The sequence below is a fragment of the Rhincodon typus genome, chromosome 26 (genome assembly GCF_021869965.1).
Source record: "Rhincodon typus isolate 14 chromosome 26, sRhiTyp1.1, whole genome shotgun sequence".
Classification (NCBI taxonomy): domain Eukaryota; kingdom Metazoa; phylum Chordata; class Chondrichthyes; order Orectolobiformes; family Rhincodontidae; genus Rhincodon; species Rhincodon typus.
The window spans coordinates 13,748,658-13,764,256 of record NC_063357.1 but is presented as its reverse complement, the minus strand read 5'-3'; the positions used below and the strand labels follow the sequence as shown (position 1 = coordinate 13,764,256).

The 15,599-nt window shown below is 41.0% G+C and overlaps 1 protein-coding gene across 1 annotated transcript in view; it reads left to right on the top strand.

Annotated features, from left to right (window-relative positions):
- LOC109911435 (nuclear pore membrane glycoprotein 210-like) overlaps positions 1–15,599 on the top strand; it is a 129,943-nt gene that overhangs the window by 34,398 nt on the left and 79,946 nt on the right. The window contains exons 13-14 of the mRNA XM_048612679.1: positions 3,433–3,631; positions 13,487–13,632. Coding sequence (XP_048468636.1) covers positions 3,433–3,631; positions 13,487–13,632 — 345 coding nt within the window. The remainder of the gene's footprint in view (positions 1–3,432; positions 3,632–13,486; positions 13,633–15,599) is intronic.

Genomic DNA, 15,599 nt, shown 5'->3' with positions numbered 1-15,599 from the left:
TGGCCTGCTGTGTTCATCCAGCCTTGCACCTTGTTATCAATGGATGGTGAATGGTTTGGAGGGGAATTTGCACGTGGGGTGCACCCATGTACCTGCTCCCCTTGCCCTTTTTAGTTAATAGTGGTCGTGAGCTTGCAAGGTGCTGCCTAAGGAGTCTTGGTGAATTTCTGCAGTGTCCTATTTAAATGACACACACAGCTACCATTGTGTGTCAATAGTGGAGGGAGTGACTGTTTCAGGATGTGGTGCCACTCAAGCGGATTGCTTTTTCATGGATGATGTCACATTTCTTTAGTGTTGTTGGAGCTGAAGTCAAGGCAAGTGGGGAGTATTTTGTCACACTGTTGACTTGTGCCTAGAAGATGTGAACAAGCTTTTGTGAAATCAGTAGGTGAGTTACTCGCTGTAGAGATTCCCATCCTCTGATGCGCTGTTGTAGCCATTGCATTTGGAAAGCTAGTCCATTTCAGTTGATGGAAAATGGTAACCTTCAGGATGTTGATAGCAAGGGATACAGTGATGATATGCCATTGAATGTCAAGGGTAATGGTAAGATTCTCTCCTATTTAAAGATGGTCATTGCCTGACACTTGTGTGATGGGAATCTCACTTGTCATGTCAAATGGATATTGTCCGGGTTTTGCGGCATTTGAGCATGCACTGTTTTAGTAAGTGAGGAGTTGTGAATGGTGCCAAGCATTGTACAGTCATCAGATAACATCCCCACTTCTGACCCTATGATGGAGGGTATGCCAGTGCTGAAGCAACTGAAATGGTTGTGTCTGGGTCATTTGCCCTGAGGAACTCCTGCAGGGTTGTCCTGGGGCTGACGCGACTAAATTCCAACAACCACTATCATCTTCCTTTTATATTATTAGATATGACTTCAACCAGTAGAGATTTTTTTTTTTCCCTTGATTCCCATTTGGCTCTAGTTTTGCTGGTGCGTCTTGATGCCATACTTCTTCAAATGTAGCCTTCATGTCAAGGGCAGTCACTCTTCCCCACGTATGGATTTTAGCTCTTTTGTCCACATTTAAACCAAGGCTGTATTTGTGGTCTGGAGCTGAATGGCCCTAGTGGAATCTAAACTGTGACATAAGCAAGTTACTGCTAAGTAATAGTGCTAGACAACACTGTTGACAGATGGTGCTGTAAATGATGATGTTTGTGTCCATGACATCTCTAGGCAATTTTCTGCATTGTCAGGTAGATGCCAGTGTTGTAGCTGTATTGAAACAGCTTGGCTGGGGTATGGCAAATTCTGGAATGTACGTCTTCAGTACTTTTACTAGAATATTGTTAGGGCCTTTTCAGAATCCATCATCTCCATTTGTTTATTGATATCGGGGAATAAATCAAATTTATTGATGCTGGAGACCTCTGGAGAAGGTGGAGATGGATCATCCACTCAGCACTTCTGGTAGAAGACTGTTGTAAATCTTTCAGCCTTGCTTATTACCCTGATGTGCTGGCTTACCCCATCTGCATTGGGCAAACTGGTGATGATGAGGTCAAATATGTTTTTCCTCTTGTTGATTCTTTCACTACCTGCCACTTGTCAGCATGAGGATGTACAGAAAAGGAACCAAATTACCCCAAAAACAATCCCAAGGCCAAGGACCACTTCCATCTCCTGGAAGCACTTGCCAAATGTGTGGCTGGAGATGCAGTTCGACGATCAGGTTCGTCAGCCACACACGGACTCACAACCCATGAGCAGTGACATGAAATTTCCGAGATGGATCATTGTAAGTGTTAACAAGTGATTGCTGACGACAGCCTTCCACAGACCCAGTCTAGCATCTGTATCCTTTAAGATTTGACCAGCTCAGTCAGTAGTCATACTGTAAGCTACTCTTGGTAATGGACATTGAAATCACCCACCCTGATTACATTCTACATACTTGCCATCCTCAAAAAATACTATTTTCTAATCAATCTGTTCAAGATATTATCACGGCTGGAACACGTGAGACTTAAACACGGGCTTCCTGACTCAAAGATAGGGATATTACCACTGCACTATAGGCCAAAGATTGTTCAGTATGTGGTAATTAGTAGCCACATTCCTTGCCTATGTTTGACTTGATGACTTGAGGCTTCATAGGATCTAGACTCACATGGCAACTCTCTCCTGACTATTCCACAGTCATGCCAATAAGTGAAACCCCTTACAGTATTGTATACACTCAAGTCATTTGTTTTATAGCTTGTATTGTAGCTAATTGAGATAATAAAATTGGTACTCCCATTTGCTACAAGAAGGAGAATTGTGAAGAATTTGTCTTGAAACCAAAAATAGAGGAGTTTTGATAAGAAATGACTGAAGTGCTATATTTTGCACCACTGTTTTAGACAAAGTAACTATAGAGGTGATTTTGATTTGATTTGATTTATTTATTATCAGTGCACCTAAGTACAGTAAAAAGCTTTGTTTGCAAGCAGTACAGGCAGTTCATAGTAAGCAAGGACATACAGATCATAGGGTGGAAAAACACTCGGACAAAGTAAGGCATACAGGTTACACCGCACAGGATGTGCATTAGATGAGATCAACATTAACAAGATCAGCATTATTGAAGTTAGAAAGTCCATTAATCAGTCTAATAATGGCAGGAAAGAAGCTGTTCTTGAACCTGCTGGTGCGTGTGTTCAAGCTTCCGTATCTTCTGCCTGACAGAATAGGTTGTAGGAGAGCATTACCGGGGTGGGATGGGTCTTTGATTATGTTGGCAGCCTTTCTGCAGCAACGTGACACGTAAATGGAGTCCATGGAGGGGAGGTTGGCTTTCATGATGGTCTGGGCTATGCACACAATCTTCTGTGGTTCCTTACGGTCCAGGCAGAGCACTTGCCGTATCAGGCTGTTATGCCCCAGGACAGTATGCTTTCTACGGTTTATCTGTAAAAAGTTGGTGAGGGCCTTATAGACACACCAAATTTCCTGAGCCCCCGGAGGAAGAATAGGCTTTGTTGTGCCTTCTTGACCTTTGCATTTACTTGGGAAGACCAAAGTAGTTTGTTAGCTATCGTCACTGCTAGGAACTTGATGCCGTCAACCCGCTCAATCTTCGCTCCATTGATGTAGATGGGGGCGCGTTCTCCTCCTTTCCTTCTAAAGTCAATGATCAGTTCTTTAGTTTTGCCAACATTGAGAGAGAGGTTGTTATCATTGCACCACGTCACCAAGCACTCTATCTCCTTTTCCAGGTTTGAGTGCTGCACTTGATTATCTGGGCACAGTAGACGTTGGAATTTTTGATATGTTGAGTTCATGCCTATTAGAAAAAGCACCTAAGTTCCATTCTAACTAAATTAATAGTGTGCCTCAGGATAGACCATGTAAAGTTTCCCCATACAGTTCAAATGTATGAATATATACCATAGTTTGTCTTATAGATTTAAATCAATATTTTCAATGAACCTTAGGTCAACGTGCTGAGGCCGGTCAGTATAGAGTTTGTCCAATCCCATGTAGAAATTGAGGTTGGTCAGACCCTCGATCTACCTATCATGGTTTATGGGCTGTTGGATACAGATGCCATGGAAACGGTTCCAGTGAATAACTGCACATTAATGAACTTGGCAGTAGAGATGGACAAGCAAGGAGTATTCAGAGTCACTCAAGGTACGGTAGAAAGACATTATTTTCTTTTTTATTTCATAATAATAAATTGGATATTTTAGGTTTATCATTCAAACAATTAAACATTAAATCATTATTCAAGGCTCTTCTAATTGTACAGAGCCTCAGTAGTGCAGGTTTGAAAATGCTGGCATTTTGACATGTTTGATTTGAGAATAAGACCAACTACAATCATATGTGAATCTTATTACCATGGAATATTTAATTTTATTTTGCCACAAACTGAATTTCATGTCATCAGGTAAGGTTCTGCTTGGAGTACATATTTTTTCGACATTAAATTAGAAAGAACTAAATTAGAAGAACTGAATCGTTCTGGGTAAAGCAGACTGCTTAAAAGTAGACTGAGAATTAAATTCCTGTTAAAATTGCTTTTTTTTTGTATTCTAAAATATTTGGCTATATGCATTTGGTTTTTGTGGATAGTCTGCCATTTTTTTGTAATTTTTGCATTTTTTTCTCCTATACTTTGCTTCATTACTATTTGCTGGTGTTTCAGTTGGTGTTAGCATTGTGCTGAACAGTTGGGATGATTAAGACAAATCCTTTAGCAACAAATAAGTGCAGGTGCACTGATACTCAAGTCTCAGTCTGTACCCATCACAATACTGGCACTTTGTAGATTTGTCTACCAGAATGTGTAAAATGGAAGCTTTTATGGTAAAAGATATCAGATTTGTAAATCAGTTGCATGACATCCAGGTAACCTCTAAGCTTGAAACAAATTACTATTATTTTGGAACTGAAAACTATCACAACATTACAACTTTGTATTGCTTGACAGTAAGCCATTTAATTAGGTGGATTGCAGTACAGACTTGTTTGGGTCAAATATTATATTTGTAAGGAATGACATTCTTGTATAAAAACAAAGTGCTAGAGAAATTCAGCATCTTTGGAGAGAGAACCTAAGTTAACATTTCGAGTTTAGTGTGTCAACTCTTTGAAACCAAGGAGTTCCAATATATTTTTATTTCAGATTTCCAGCAACTGTAGTGTTTTGATTTTATAGTATTCTTATCCTTGCTCTGTGGAAAGAAAACATCAATTGGAGAGAGGACACAGTTCACTGGGTTCCTTTGTTTTACTCCATTCAAGATGATTAAAGTAGTAACCCATATTAATGTGTAGGCTCTGCATAGGAATATGAACAGAACTAGACATGCTGCCTCTCAAACCAGCTCCATCATTCAGTTAAATTATGGCCGATTTGTATCTTAACTCCACTTATCTTTCTTGGTTCCATACCCCTTAGTATCCACTCTCCATTTTAAAACGTTAATTAACTCAACCTGAATTTTTTTTTTAGGGGAGAGCTTTCCCAATTTCTACATCCCTTTGTTTAATAAAGCGCTTCTTGATATTACCCCTACATCACATGGCTCTAATTTAAGAATTGTGCCCTCTTGTCTGATCTTTCACCATCAAAGCTAATAACTTTATCCATCTACCCTATTAATTTTTTTTGTTTATTTGTTTTATTCCATTGTAGGACGTGGGTGCACTGGCTGGCCAGCATTTATTGCCTGTTTCTAGTTTCCCTTAAGAAGGTGGTGGTGAGCTGCCTTTTTGAACCACTTCAGTCCATGTGCTGTAGGTTGACCCACAATGCCCTTAGGGAGGGAATTCCAGGATTTTGACCCAGCAACAATAGAGGAATGGTGATATGATTCCAAATCAGGATGGTGAGTGTCTTGGAGGGGAACTTGCAGGTGGTGGTGTTCCCATGTATCTGCTGCCCTTGTCCTTCTAGATGGAAGTGGTCATGGGTTCAGAAGGTGCTACCTAAAGATCTTTGCTGAATTTTTGCAGTGTATCTTGAAGATAGTACACCTTACTGCTATTGAGTATTCGTTGTGCAGGGATTGGATGTTTGTGGATGTGGTACCAGTCATCGACTGCTTTGTCCTGGATGGCATCAGGCTTCTTAAGTATTGTTGGAGCTGTACCCATGCAGGTAGGTGAGGAGTATTCATTCACACTTCTGACCTGTGCCTTATAATTGGTGGACAGGCTTTGGAGCATCTGGAGGTGAGTTACTTGTCACAGTATTCCTAGCCTCTGACCTACCCTTGTAGACACTGTGTTTATGTAGCGAGTCCAGTTGAGTTTCTGATCTTTACTAACCCCCAGGGTGTTGAAAGCGGGGGGATTCAGTGATGGTAAGATCATTGAATGTCATGGGGCAGTGGTTAGATTGTCTCTTAATGGAGATGATCATAGCCTGGCATTTGCGTGGTGTAAATATTAATCGCTACTTGTCAGCCCAAGCCTGGATGCTTTCCAGATTTTGTTGCATTTGAACGTAGACTGCTTCAGTATCTGAGGAGTCGCAAATGGTGCTGAATATCGTGTAATCATCGGTGAACATCCCCATATCTGACTTTATGATGGAGGGAAGGTCATTGATGAAATAGTTGAAAATGGTTGGGCCTAGGACACTACTCCTGAGGAAATCCTGCAGAGATGTCCTGGAGCAGAGATGACTGACCTCCACAGACTGCAACCATCTTCCTGTGTGCCAGGAATGACTCCAACCATGGAGAGTTTGCCCCCGATACCTGTTGATTCCACTTTTGCCAGGGCTGCTTGATGCCACACTCAGTCAGATGTGACTTTGATGTCAAGGGCTGTCACTTCCATCTCACCTCTGGAATTCAGCTCTTTTGTCCATGTTTGAACCAAGTCCGGCATGTGGTTGGGAGCTGAGTGGCCCTGGCAGGATCCAAACAGGGCATCACTGAGTGGTTTATTGATAAGCAGGTGCTATATGATAGCCCTGTTGATGATTCCTTCCGTCACTTTACTGATGATCAAGAGTAGACTGATGGGGCGGTAATTGGCCGGTTGAATTTGTCCTGTTTTTTGTGTATAGGACACAAATGAGGGCAATTTTCCACATTGTCAGGTAGATGCTAGTGTAGTAACTGTACTGGAACAGCTTGGCTAGAGAAGCAGCAAGCTCTGGAACATAACTCATTAATCCTATTGCCGAAATGTGGTCCGACCCGATAGGCTTTGCAGTATCCAGTACCTCCAGTTGTTTCTTGATATCATGTGGAGTGAATCGAATTGGCTGAAGATTGATAGACCACTGGCAGAGTCCAAGTTGGATCATCCACTTGGTACTTATAGCTAAAGATTGCTCCAAATGCTTCAGCCTTACCTTTTGTACTTATGTATTGGGCTCTTCCATCATTGAGGATTGGCATATTTGTGGAACTTCTTCCTCCATTATCCATTACTACTCACAACTGGATGTGGTAGGACTGCAGAGCTTAGATCTGATCCATTGGTTGTGGAATCGCTTAGCTGTGTATTACTTGCTGCGTACGCTGTTTGGCATACAAGTAGTCCCATTTGTTTGTTTCATCAGGTTGACAGCTAATTTTTAGGTATGCCCGGTGCTGCTCCTGGCATGATCCCCTCGTTTGGTGGTAATGATTGAGTTAGGGATGTACCGGCCCATGAGTTTGTAGATTGTATTGGAGTACAATTCTGCTGCTTTTGATGGCTCACAGGATCTCATGGATGCCCAATCTTGATCTGTTTGAAGTCTGTTCCATTTAGCACAATGTTAGTGCCATATAATACAGTGGAGGGTATTCTCAATGTAAAAGTGGTACTTAAACTCCACAAGGTCTGTGAGATGGCGCAGGCGGCAGATTGGTAAGGAAGATGTCAAGTATGTTTTGCAATTTTGTTCATTCCGTCACCACCTGCTGCAAACCTAGTCTAGCAGCTATGTCCTTTAGGATCTGACCAGCTCGATCAATAGTGCTGCTGCCATGCTGTTCTTGGCGGTGGACATCATAGCAATTGATACGACTGAGTGGCTTGTTAGACCATTTCAGAGGGTTGAGAGTCAGCTGCATTGCTGTTTGTCTGGAGTCATTGTCAGCCAGACCAGGTGAGGATGGCAGATTTCCTTCCCTTACGGACATCAGTGAGCCAAATGCATTTTTCCAACAACCAACAGTGGTCTTGTGGTTATTACAGAGTTTTTTTAATTGGATGCTGTGGAAGGATTCAAACCCAGGTCCCAGAACATTAGCTGAGTTTCTAGAATAATAGTCTAAGTGATAATGCCACTAAGCCTCGCCTCCCCTTATAAATGTTTTTTACATTCTCAAACACCTCAATTACATAATGTTTCAATCTTCCACATTTGAGGAAATACAAATCTAATTTCTGCAGCAATTTGCCTCAAAATTTAATTATTTTGAGCTCAGTTTTATTCTGCTGAATTTTCACCGTACCCCACCTAACTGATACATGTTCCAAAGGTGAAAACAGTACTTCAGCCTAAAGCTTCACAGCTGTCCTTTAAATTTCAGCTCTCTTAAGCTCGGGGCTAACATTACATTCTCTTGTTAATTATTTAATTGTACCTGTCCACCAGTTTTTATTAATCCATGTACATGGACCACCTTAAAAATTCACCCACTCCATCATCAATGTGTACTGGTGGCGGTGTATACATCTACACAGTGTTCTGCCACAACCTTCCAAGCATCCTTTGAAAGTACTTTACAAGCTCTAAATCCCTTATCACCTAGAAAGATTTGTGAATATACCACATATTTTTCCTGCACCATTGCTGAATCAAAATGTGGAAAATAATTCCTAAAATTATTTTTGGTATACATACACAGGATGGACAGCATTAATTCAGAAAGATGGCTCACCATTGCCTCTGAAAGATAATTGAGGATGGGAAATGTATACTGATTTCACTGTCAACAAATATGAAACAATTTTCTACTCTACAGTTCCTACTTTCCCACCAATTTAGAAATTAATTTAATCTACTTTAAATCTTAAGTTAATAACTACTCATTTGGTCATATTAAACTCCGTAGTTTTACCAATTTCAGTTTCTCTTTTGCAACTTCTATACTTCTTACTTTTCCATCTAACTGAATATTGTGTTGGAATCAGGTGAGAAGATGTAGAAAGGTTCCTCTCTTTTCCCACTCCTTATTTTGCCATGATGAGAATACTGCTTACCAATTCAGTGAGTATTTGAAGTATTTACATGCTTGTCTAAAGGACATGCACAAGCTTCCTTATATATTTTAAAAAGAAAAAGATATTTTTGTACTTGAACCAATGGATAATTAAATAAACTCTGACTTTCGTGCATGTGCGTTGAAGATTTACACACATAAGTTACGGAGTGGGAGAATAGATTAAGCACTGTTTTTACTGCCCAATAAAAATTAAAAGACTATGGATTTCAGGCTGAGCTCGATGGTCCCTCTGACTTGTTGATAAGATGATTTAAATATGTTGATGGGTGACCTACATCTGCACTATTGTAGTGGCTGGATTTTGATCAGCAGACAGAGCTCAAACTTGCAGGTTGGATGGAGAGAGAGGGACAGGAGGCAATAACATAATGGTATGGTCATTAAACTAGTAATCCAGAGATGCAGGTAATGTCCTGGAGACTCGAGTTTGAATCCCACAGTGGATGATGGTACAACTTGAATTCAGTAATATTAGAAGTCTAATGAAGACCATAAAACCATTGTTGATTAAGAATCATCTGGGTCACTAATGTCATTCGGGAAATCTGCTAACCTTACTGGAATGTGACTCCAAACCCGCAGCAATGCGGTTACCTCTGAAATGGCCTAGCAAGTCAATCAGTTGGATCAAAATGTTGAGAAGACTCAAAAAGGGATGAAACAGGACATATCACGTGGCATCCAGCTAGGCACCTGACAACAATGACAGACTCAGTCTTGTTGACCCTGCAGAATCATCCATACCAACATCTGGGGGATAACGACAAAATTGGGAGAGCTGTCTCATAGGCTAGTCAAGCATAAGATACTCAAAGAATCAAACAGTGCCAACAGTATCCCAGACAACACCATCCTCTGTCTATCCTGCTGGTTGGACAGGAAATACCCAACAGAGGTGGCAGTGCAGTTGTATTCAGACGGACAAGAGTTGCTGTGGAAGTTTTCTACCTTTCCTTAAGGGCCATGAAGTTTCATGACATCAGCTCAAACCTGGACATGAAAACCTCCTGCTGATGACCACATACCCTCCTAAGCTGATGAATCAGTTCAGCTACATAATGACTACCACTTGAGGAAGGACTGAGGGTGGCAAAGGAACTGCATATTCTCTGAGTGGAGGACTTAAATTTCCATCACCAAGATTGGCTTTGCAGCCCCACCACTGATTGAGCTGGTCAGGTCCTCAAGGACATAATGGCTTGACCAGATCTTCAGCAGGTAGTGAGGAAACCAACAGAGGAAAAATCATACTTGACCTCATCATCAACAATCTGTTATCTGCAAATGCATCTGACCATGACAATATTGTTAAGAGTAACCACTGCATGGCCCTTGTGGAGACAAAGTCCTGTTTTCACATTAAGGATACACTCACTATCATGTTGTGTGGCTCAATTACAATCTTAAGTGGAATAGACTTTGAACAGATCTATTAACTCAAGATTGGCCATCCATTAGGCACCGTGGGCCATCACCACCAGCAGAATTATATTCCAATACAATCTTCAACCTTATGGCCCAACATATGCCTGCTCCACCTTTTCCATACAGCCAAGGAATCAACCCTGGTTCAATGGAAAGCAGAGAAGAACATGCCAGCAGCAGCACCAGGCATACCTGGAACTAAGATGTCATAAAGCTGTTGAGAAGATTTGTAGCTCGAGTTGTGGATGAGGTTGTAGACATGCTCGCCAAGCCAGTGGGTTTAGTTGCAAATGTTTTGTCACCCTGCTAGGTAACATCGTCAGTGCGCCTCCAGTGAAGTGTGGGTGTTCTGTCCCACTTGTTATTTATATGCCTTGGTTTGCTGGGGTGGTTGGTTTACTTTCGGTTTTGTTTCTCAGTGGTTTGTCAGATGTATATAAGTAACAAGCAGGACAGAATACTGACGTTTCACTGGAGGCGCACTGACAATGTTACCTAGCCAGGTGATGAAACATTTGCAACCAAACTCACTGGCTCAGTGAGCATGTCTACAACCTCAATGAGGTGTCACCCTGATGAAGCTACTAAATAAATTGTGTGCCAAACATCAACAGGGAATGATAGATAGTGTTGGGCGATTCCACAGCCAACAGATCTGATGTAAGTTCTGCAGTCCTGGCATATCCAGTCATGAATGGTGACGGACAACTAATCAACTCATTAGAGGAGGAGACTCCCAAAATACTCATCTTCAGTTAGTGAAGGGGGAGCCCAATATGAGTGCAAAAGACAAGGCTGAAGCAATTGCAGAAGCCCTCAGCCAGAGGTACAAGTGAATGATCCATCCATACGAGTGGCATGGTGGCACAGTGGTTAGCACTACTGCTTCAGAGCGCCAAGGATTCAGATTTGATTCCCCCCTCAGATGACTGTCTATGTGGAGTTTGCACATTCTCCCTGTGTTTGCATGAGTTTCCTCCGAGTACTCTGGTTTCTTCCCACAGTCCAAAGATGTGCAGGTTAAGTGGATTAGCCATGCGAAATTGTCCATAATGTCTAGGGATATACAGGCTTGGTGGATTAGCCATGGGAAATGCAGGATTACAAGAATAGGGTGGGGGGGGGGATGTTGGGTCTGGGTGGGATGCTGTTCAGAGAGTTGGTGTGCACACTTGGGCTGAATGATTCCACACTGTAGGGGTTCTGTGATTTCTATTTCGGCCTCCACTGGAGGTCCTCACTGCAAATTTTATTCATTACACGTGATATCAAGAAATAGTTGATATACCGCAAAGGCTGTGGACCCCTGAACAACATTCTGGAAACTTATGCTTCAGAACCTGAAACTCCACTCGCCAAGCTATTCTACTAAAGCTACAGCGTTGGCATCTATCTGAAAGTATGGAAAATTGCCAAGGAATGACCTGTGGACAGAAAACAGCACAAATCTAATCCAGTCAATTACCGCCCATCAGTCTACTCTCTGTAATCGATAAAGTGATGAAAGGTGTCATCAACAGTGCTATCAAGCAGCAATTGTTTAGCAATAACCTACTGATTAAAGCCTAGTTTGTGTTCTGCCAGAGACATTTAACTCCTGACCTCATTAAAGTTGAATTCCACAGGTGAAGTGAGAGAGACTGCCCTTCACATCAAGACTACACTTGACCTAATGTGACATTAAGAAGCAGTGGCTCAAAGAAAGATGTTTGTGGTTGTTGGATGTCAGTCATCTCAGTTCCAGGATATTTCTGTAAGCGTTCCTCAGAATAGCGCCTGATACTTAACCATCTTCAAATATTTTGTCAACGACTTTCCCTCCATTATAAGGTCCGAAGTGGGGATGATTGCTCAAGGTTCAAACCATTCACAACTCCTCAGATGCTAAAGAACTTGTGTACAAATGCAGCAAGTCCTAACTGATATCCATTTGAATTGACATGTAGCTGGTAAGATTTGTGCCGCATGACTATCAACGAGAGAGAATCTGACTATCATGCCTCAAAGTCTGCCTACCATCTGCAAAGCTGAAGTCAGGAGTGTGATGGAATAATTCCCGCCTGCCTGGATGGGCGTAGCTCCAACAGTGCTCAAACTTGACACTATCCAGGACAGAGCAGTTTGCTTGAAAAAGTGACTCGCACCACTACTGACGTGTGATAGCAGCAGCGTGCACCATATACAAGATACTATACAAATTAATTAAGATTCCTTAGACAGTACCTATCAAATTCACAACCAATAGCATCTAGAAAAACAAGGACAGCCGATACGTGGGAACACCACCACCTCAAATTTCCCCTCCAAGTACACTCCATCCCGATTTGGAAATAAATCGTCATTCCTTTAGAGTTGTCAAATCAAATTCCTAGAACTCCCTCCCTGATGGCATTGCGGGACTACCTATACCAAATTGGACTGCTGTGGTTCCAGAAGATAGTTCACCACCTTCTTAAGGGCAATTAGAAATGGTCAATAAATGCTGACCCAGCCAGCAACATCCATATCCTATGAATGAATTTAAGAAAAAGTGGCACACTCAAAGGTCCTGCTTCTCTGCCTTGTGTTCTGTTCTTTACAATTGACCAGTTACACAAATGTGCTTGTGGCTGAATGAACTCCATTTCTCAGGTAGAGTTCTTTGTTTAAGGTGGTTATGCCTAATATTTAATTTCTTACCAAGTTAAGTATCCTTATGATGGTCCTTTTGTGAATGGCTCTAGACAGGCTGTCTCCATTCCATGGCTTAGGAATGAGATACAGCTTTGCAAATGTTCAGCTAATATTGGTTAATATTGGTTCAGTCTTTTAAAACTCAGTTATTGGTTTACAGCCAATAAATACATTGAGTCATGTTGATATAATGCATGGTTTTATAACAGACATTTTGCGTTCAAAGAAGAGATCCAGTCTAGCAAAAGGACAGTGTCTAGTTTGTAGAAGTCTTAAGGCCATCAGAGCTGGGAAAAAGTTTTAAACTGACATGAGTTAAGTGAGAAAAATCAGTGGGTTAGCCTGTGTCTTGCAAGTCAAGGGTAGAGAATCATATCTGGTGAATGTGCAGAAAGTCCTTAACAGGAAATACTTACAATCTTGTCAGTTGAGTAAGAAATGACAATTAAAATGAAAAATGAAGGCTTCACTCTGGAATCTGACTTGTCGACATTACAATTGGTTGGAATCGTAGCACCATAATGAGCAAACATTGATACCAAAACAGTTTCATCAATTTTATTTAAAGTAGTATTTTTACTATGTTATATTTAACTGTAAAAAACTCAATTAATATTGTAACGTATTATAACTTCAGTACACTCGCATGGTCATCTCTTTTAGTAAACCAAAATCTTTACTCTAATTTTCAACTGTTTTCTACCAGGGAGATTAGAGCCAGGTGCTGCACACTGCACAGGGATAAGCATTGAAGCAGAGACACCAGGCCATACGGTACTAACAGCTAGTGCTGGATTTCTGGAGGTCCATTTTAGCAGCAGTATCACCATTGCTTCTTACCATCGGCTTAGAGTAAGCATCTATGACACAACCCGAGCCATGGTAGACCACACCATAAGCTTAAATAATGCAGCCAACATAGATGTTATTATACCAAAGCAATAGTTATTAGGTTTATAAGTTATATATGAGTTATTAAAATAATAAGCTGGTGATGTATGTATTTTCTTATTCTGTATATACTTTGAATATGTTGCCTATTTCAACTTTTTAATCAAGTATCTTTCAAACAAAGCCACTAAATCTTTCTTGAATTATTTTGTGAAAATGTTCAATGTAAGCCATTTTCTTGATGCCATTTACTGATTGTGAGTGCTTTATTATGTAAGAATGTATGGCACTTTTTGTTCTTTTGGATATAAAATTTTCATTTTTCTTTAACACCTGTATTTCCAAATTGTTATGTACGCTGTTAGATTTTAAATTCTGCATTTAATTCTGAAGATTATTTGCCATATCATCAGTGTGGTCCTACTGGATCATAGGGCCTGATCTCTCATTAGAGAGTGACAGATGGTGGTGGTTTAACCTGAGGGTTACCACACCCCAGGCAAGGGGAGAGGCTGAGAAGGAGACTCCTTCATGGTAGCCTCAGCTGGTACACAAATTGAACCCACGCTGTTGGCATAGTTCTGCATCGCAAACCAGCTGTCCAGCCAACTTAACTAACCAACCAATATCCACATCGTTAATCACTTGAACATAACTTTTATCTTGTGAGTTGCTTTCATAGATTTTGAGAATATAAAAGGTTTTCCTGTGATGTCGTACTGGATTTGGCTACCAATTAAATTTAAACTAAAAACTCATTACAGAAAGCTAGTGGACCTCATTAATCAAAAATAATGGGATTGCCCTTGTTTCTCTTTGCATGTAACCCACGATAATAGTCGCAGCTTTTAGATGTTGTATTTCTGAGTGCGCAATTTTAGTATTAGAATATTGTTAATTACAATAAAAAGCCCCCCCCCCCCCAGTTTATATCTCAAGGGCAGTGTCTTGTCAGTTTATCTAAGTAAGAGTGGTCGTATAGAGGACCCATCTTTAAGTTACACATTTTTTGTTTAGTTCTCCTAATGTAATGAGAGCACGATTAGCAAAGATCACTTTTCAAACTGAGCTCGACCCAACCAGGAATGACATTTCATCCTGACTAGTGCTCTAGACATAGACGAGTGCCATACTGCTTAACCTGGAGTTAAAAGAAGAGTAGCTACTAGAACTTTATGTAGAGTGTGACACTCTGGTCCCTTCTAAAAAAAATGGTGTCTGGATCATCACTTTGTTCTGAGAAATCTAGAACTTTGGATCTGTAATAATGTGATAGACCACAAGGTCTGAGGTTAGTAATTATGCAGAGAATAACTCACCTCTTGAGTTCCCAAAACCTGTCACCCATCTGCACGGCAATAGTCAGGAGTGGAATGTAATACTACCCACTTCCCTGAATGAATCCAGCTGAATCAACCTTCAGGAAGCTCAACACCGTCCAGACAACACTAAACTGGTTAAGCACCAGAGGTTGAATGTTGAATAGACAGTTCAGGCATTTCTTGTTCTGATCATTTATTCAAACTTTCACACTATCAACCCCAAATCACTTATTACTTGTTCCCCATATCACAGAAATGTTACGGCGCACATGGAGCCCATTCAATCAGATCTTGCCTGCACCAGTTTTCTAATTGAGCATCATGGCTTAATGCCATTCTCCTGCCTTCTCCCCATACCCTTGCATGTTTAACAATCATACTAATGCCGTCTTGAATGCATTAATTGAATTTGCCTCCACCATACTTCCAAAAAGTGCATTCCCGACCTGAGCCAACATAAAAACCAAAAGAACTGTGGATGCTGTAAATCAGGAACAAAAACAAAGTTGCTGGAAAAGCTCAGCAGGTCTGACAGCATCTGTGGAGGAGAAAACAGAGTTAACGTTTCGGGTCCGGTGACCCTTCCTCAGAACGTTCTGAGGAAGG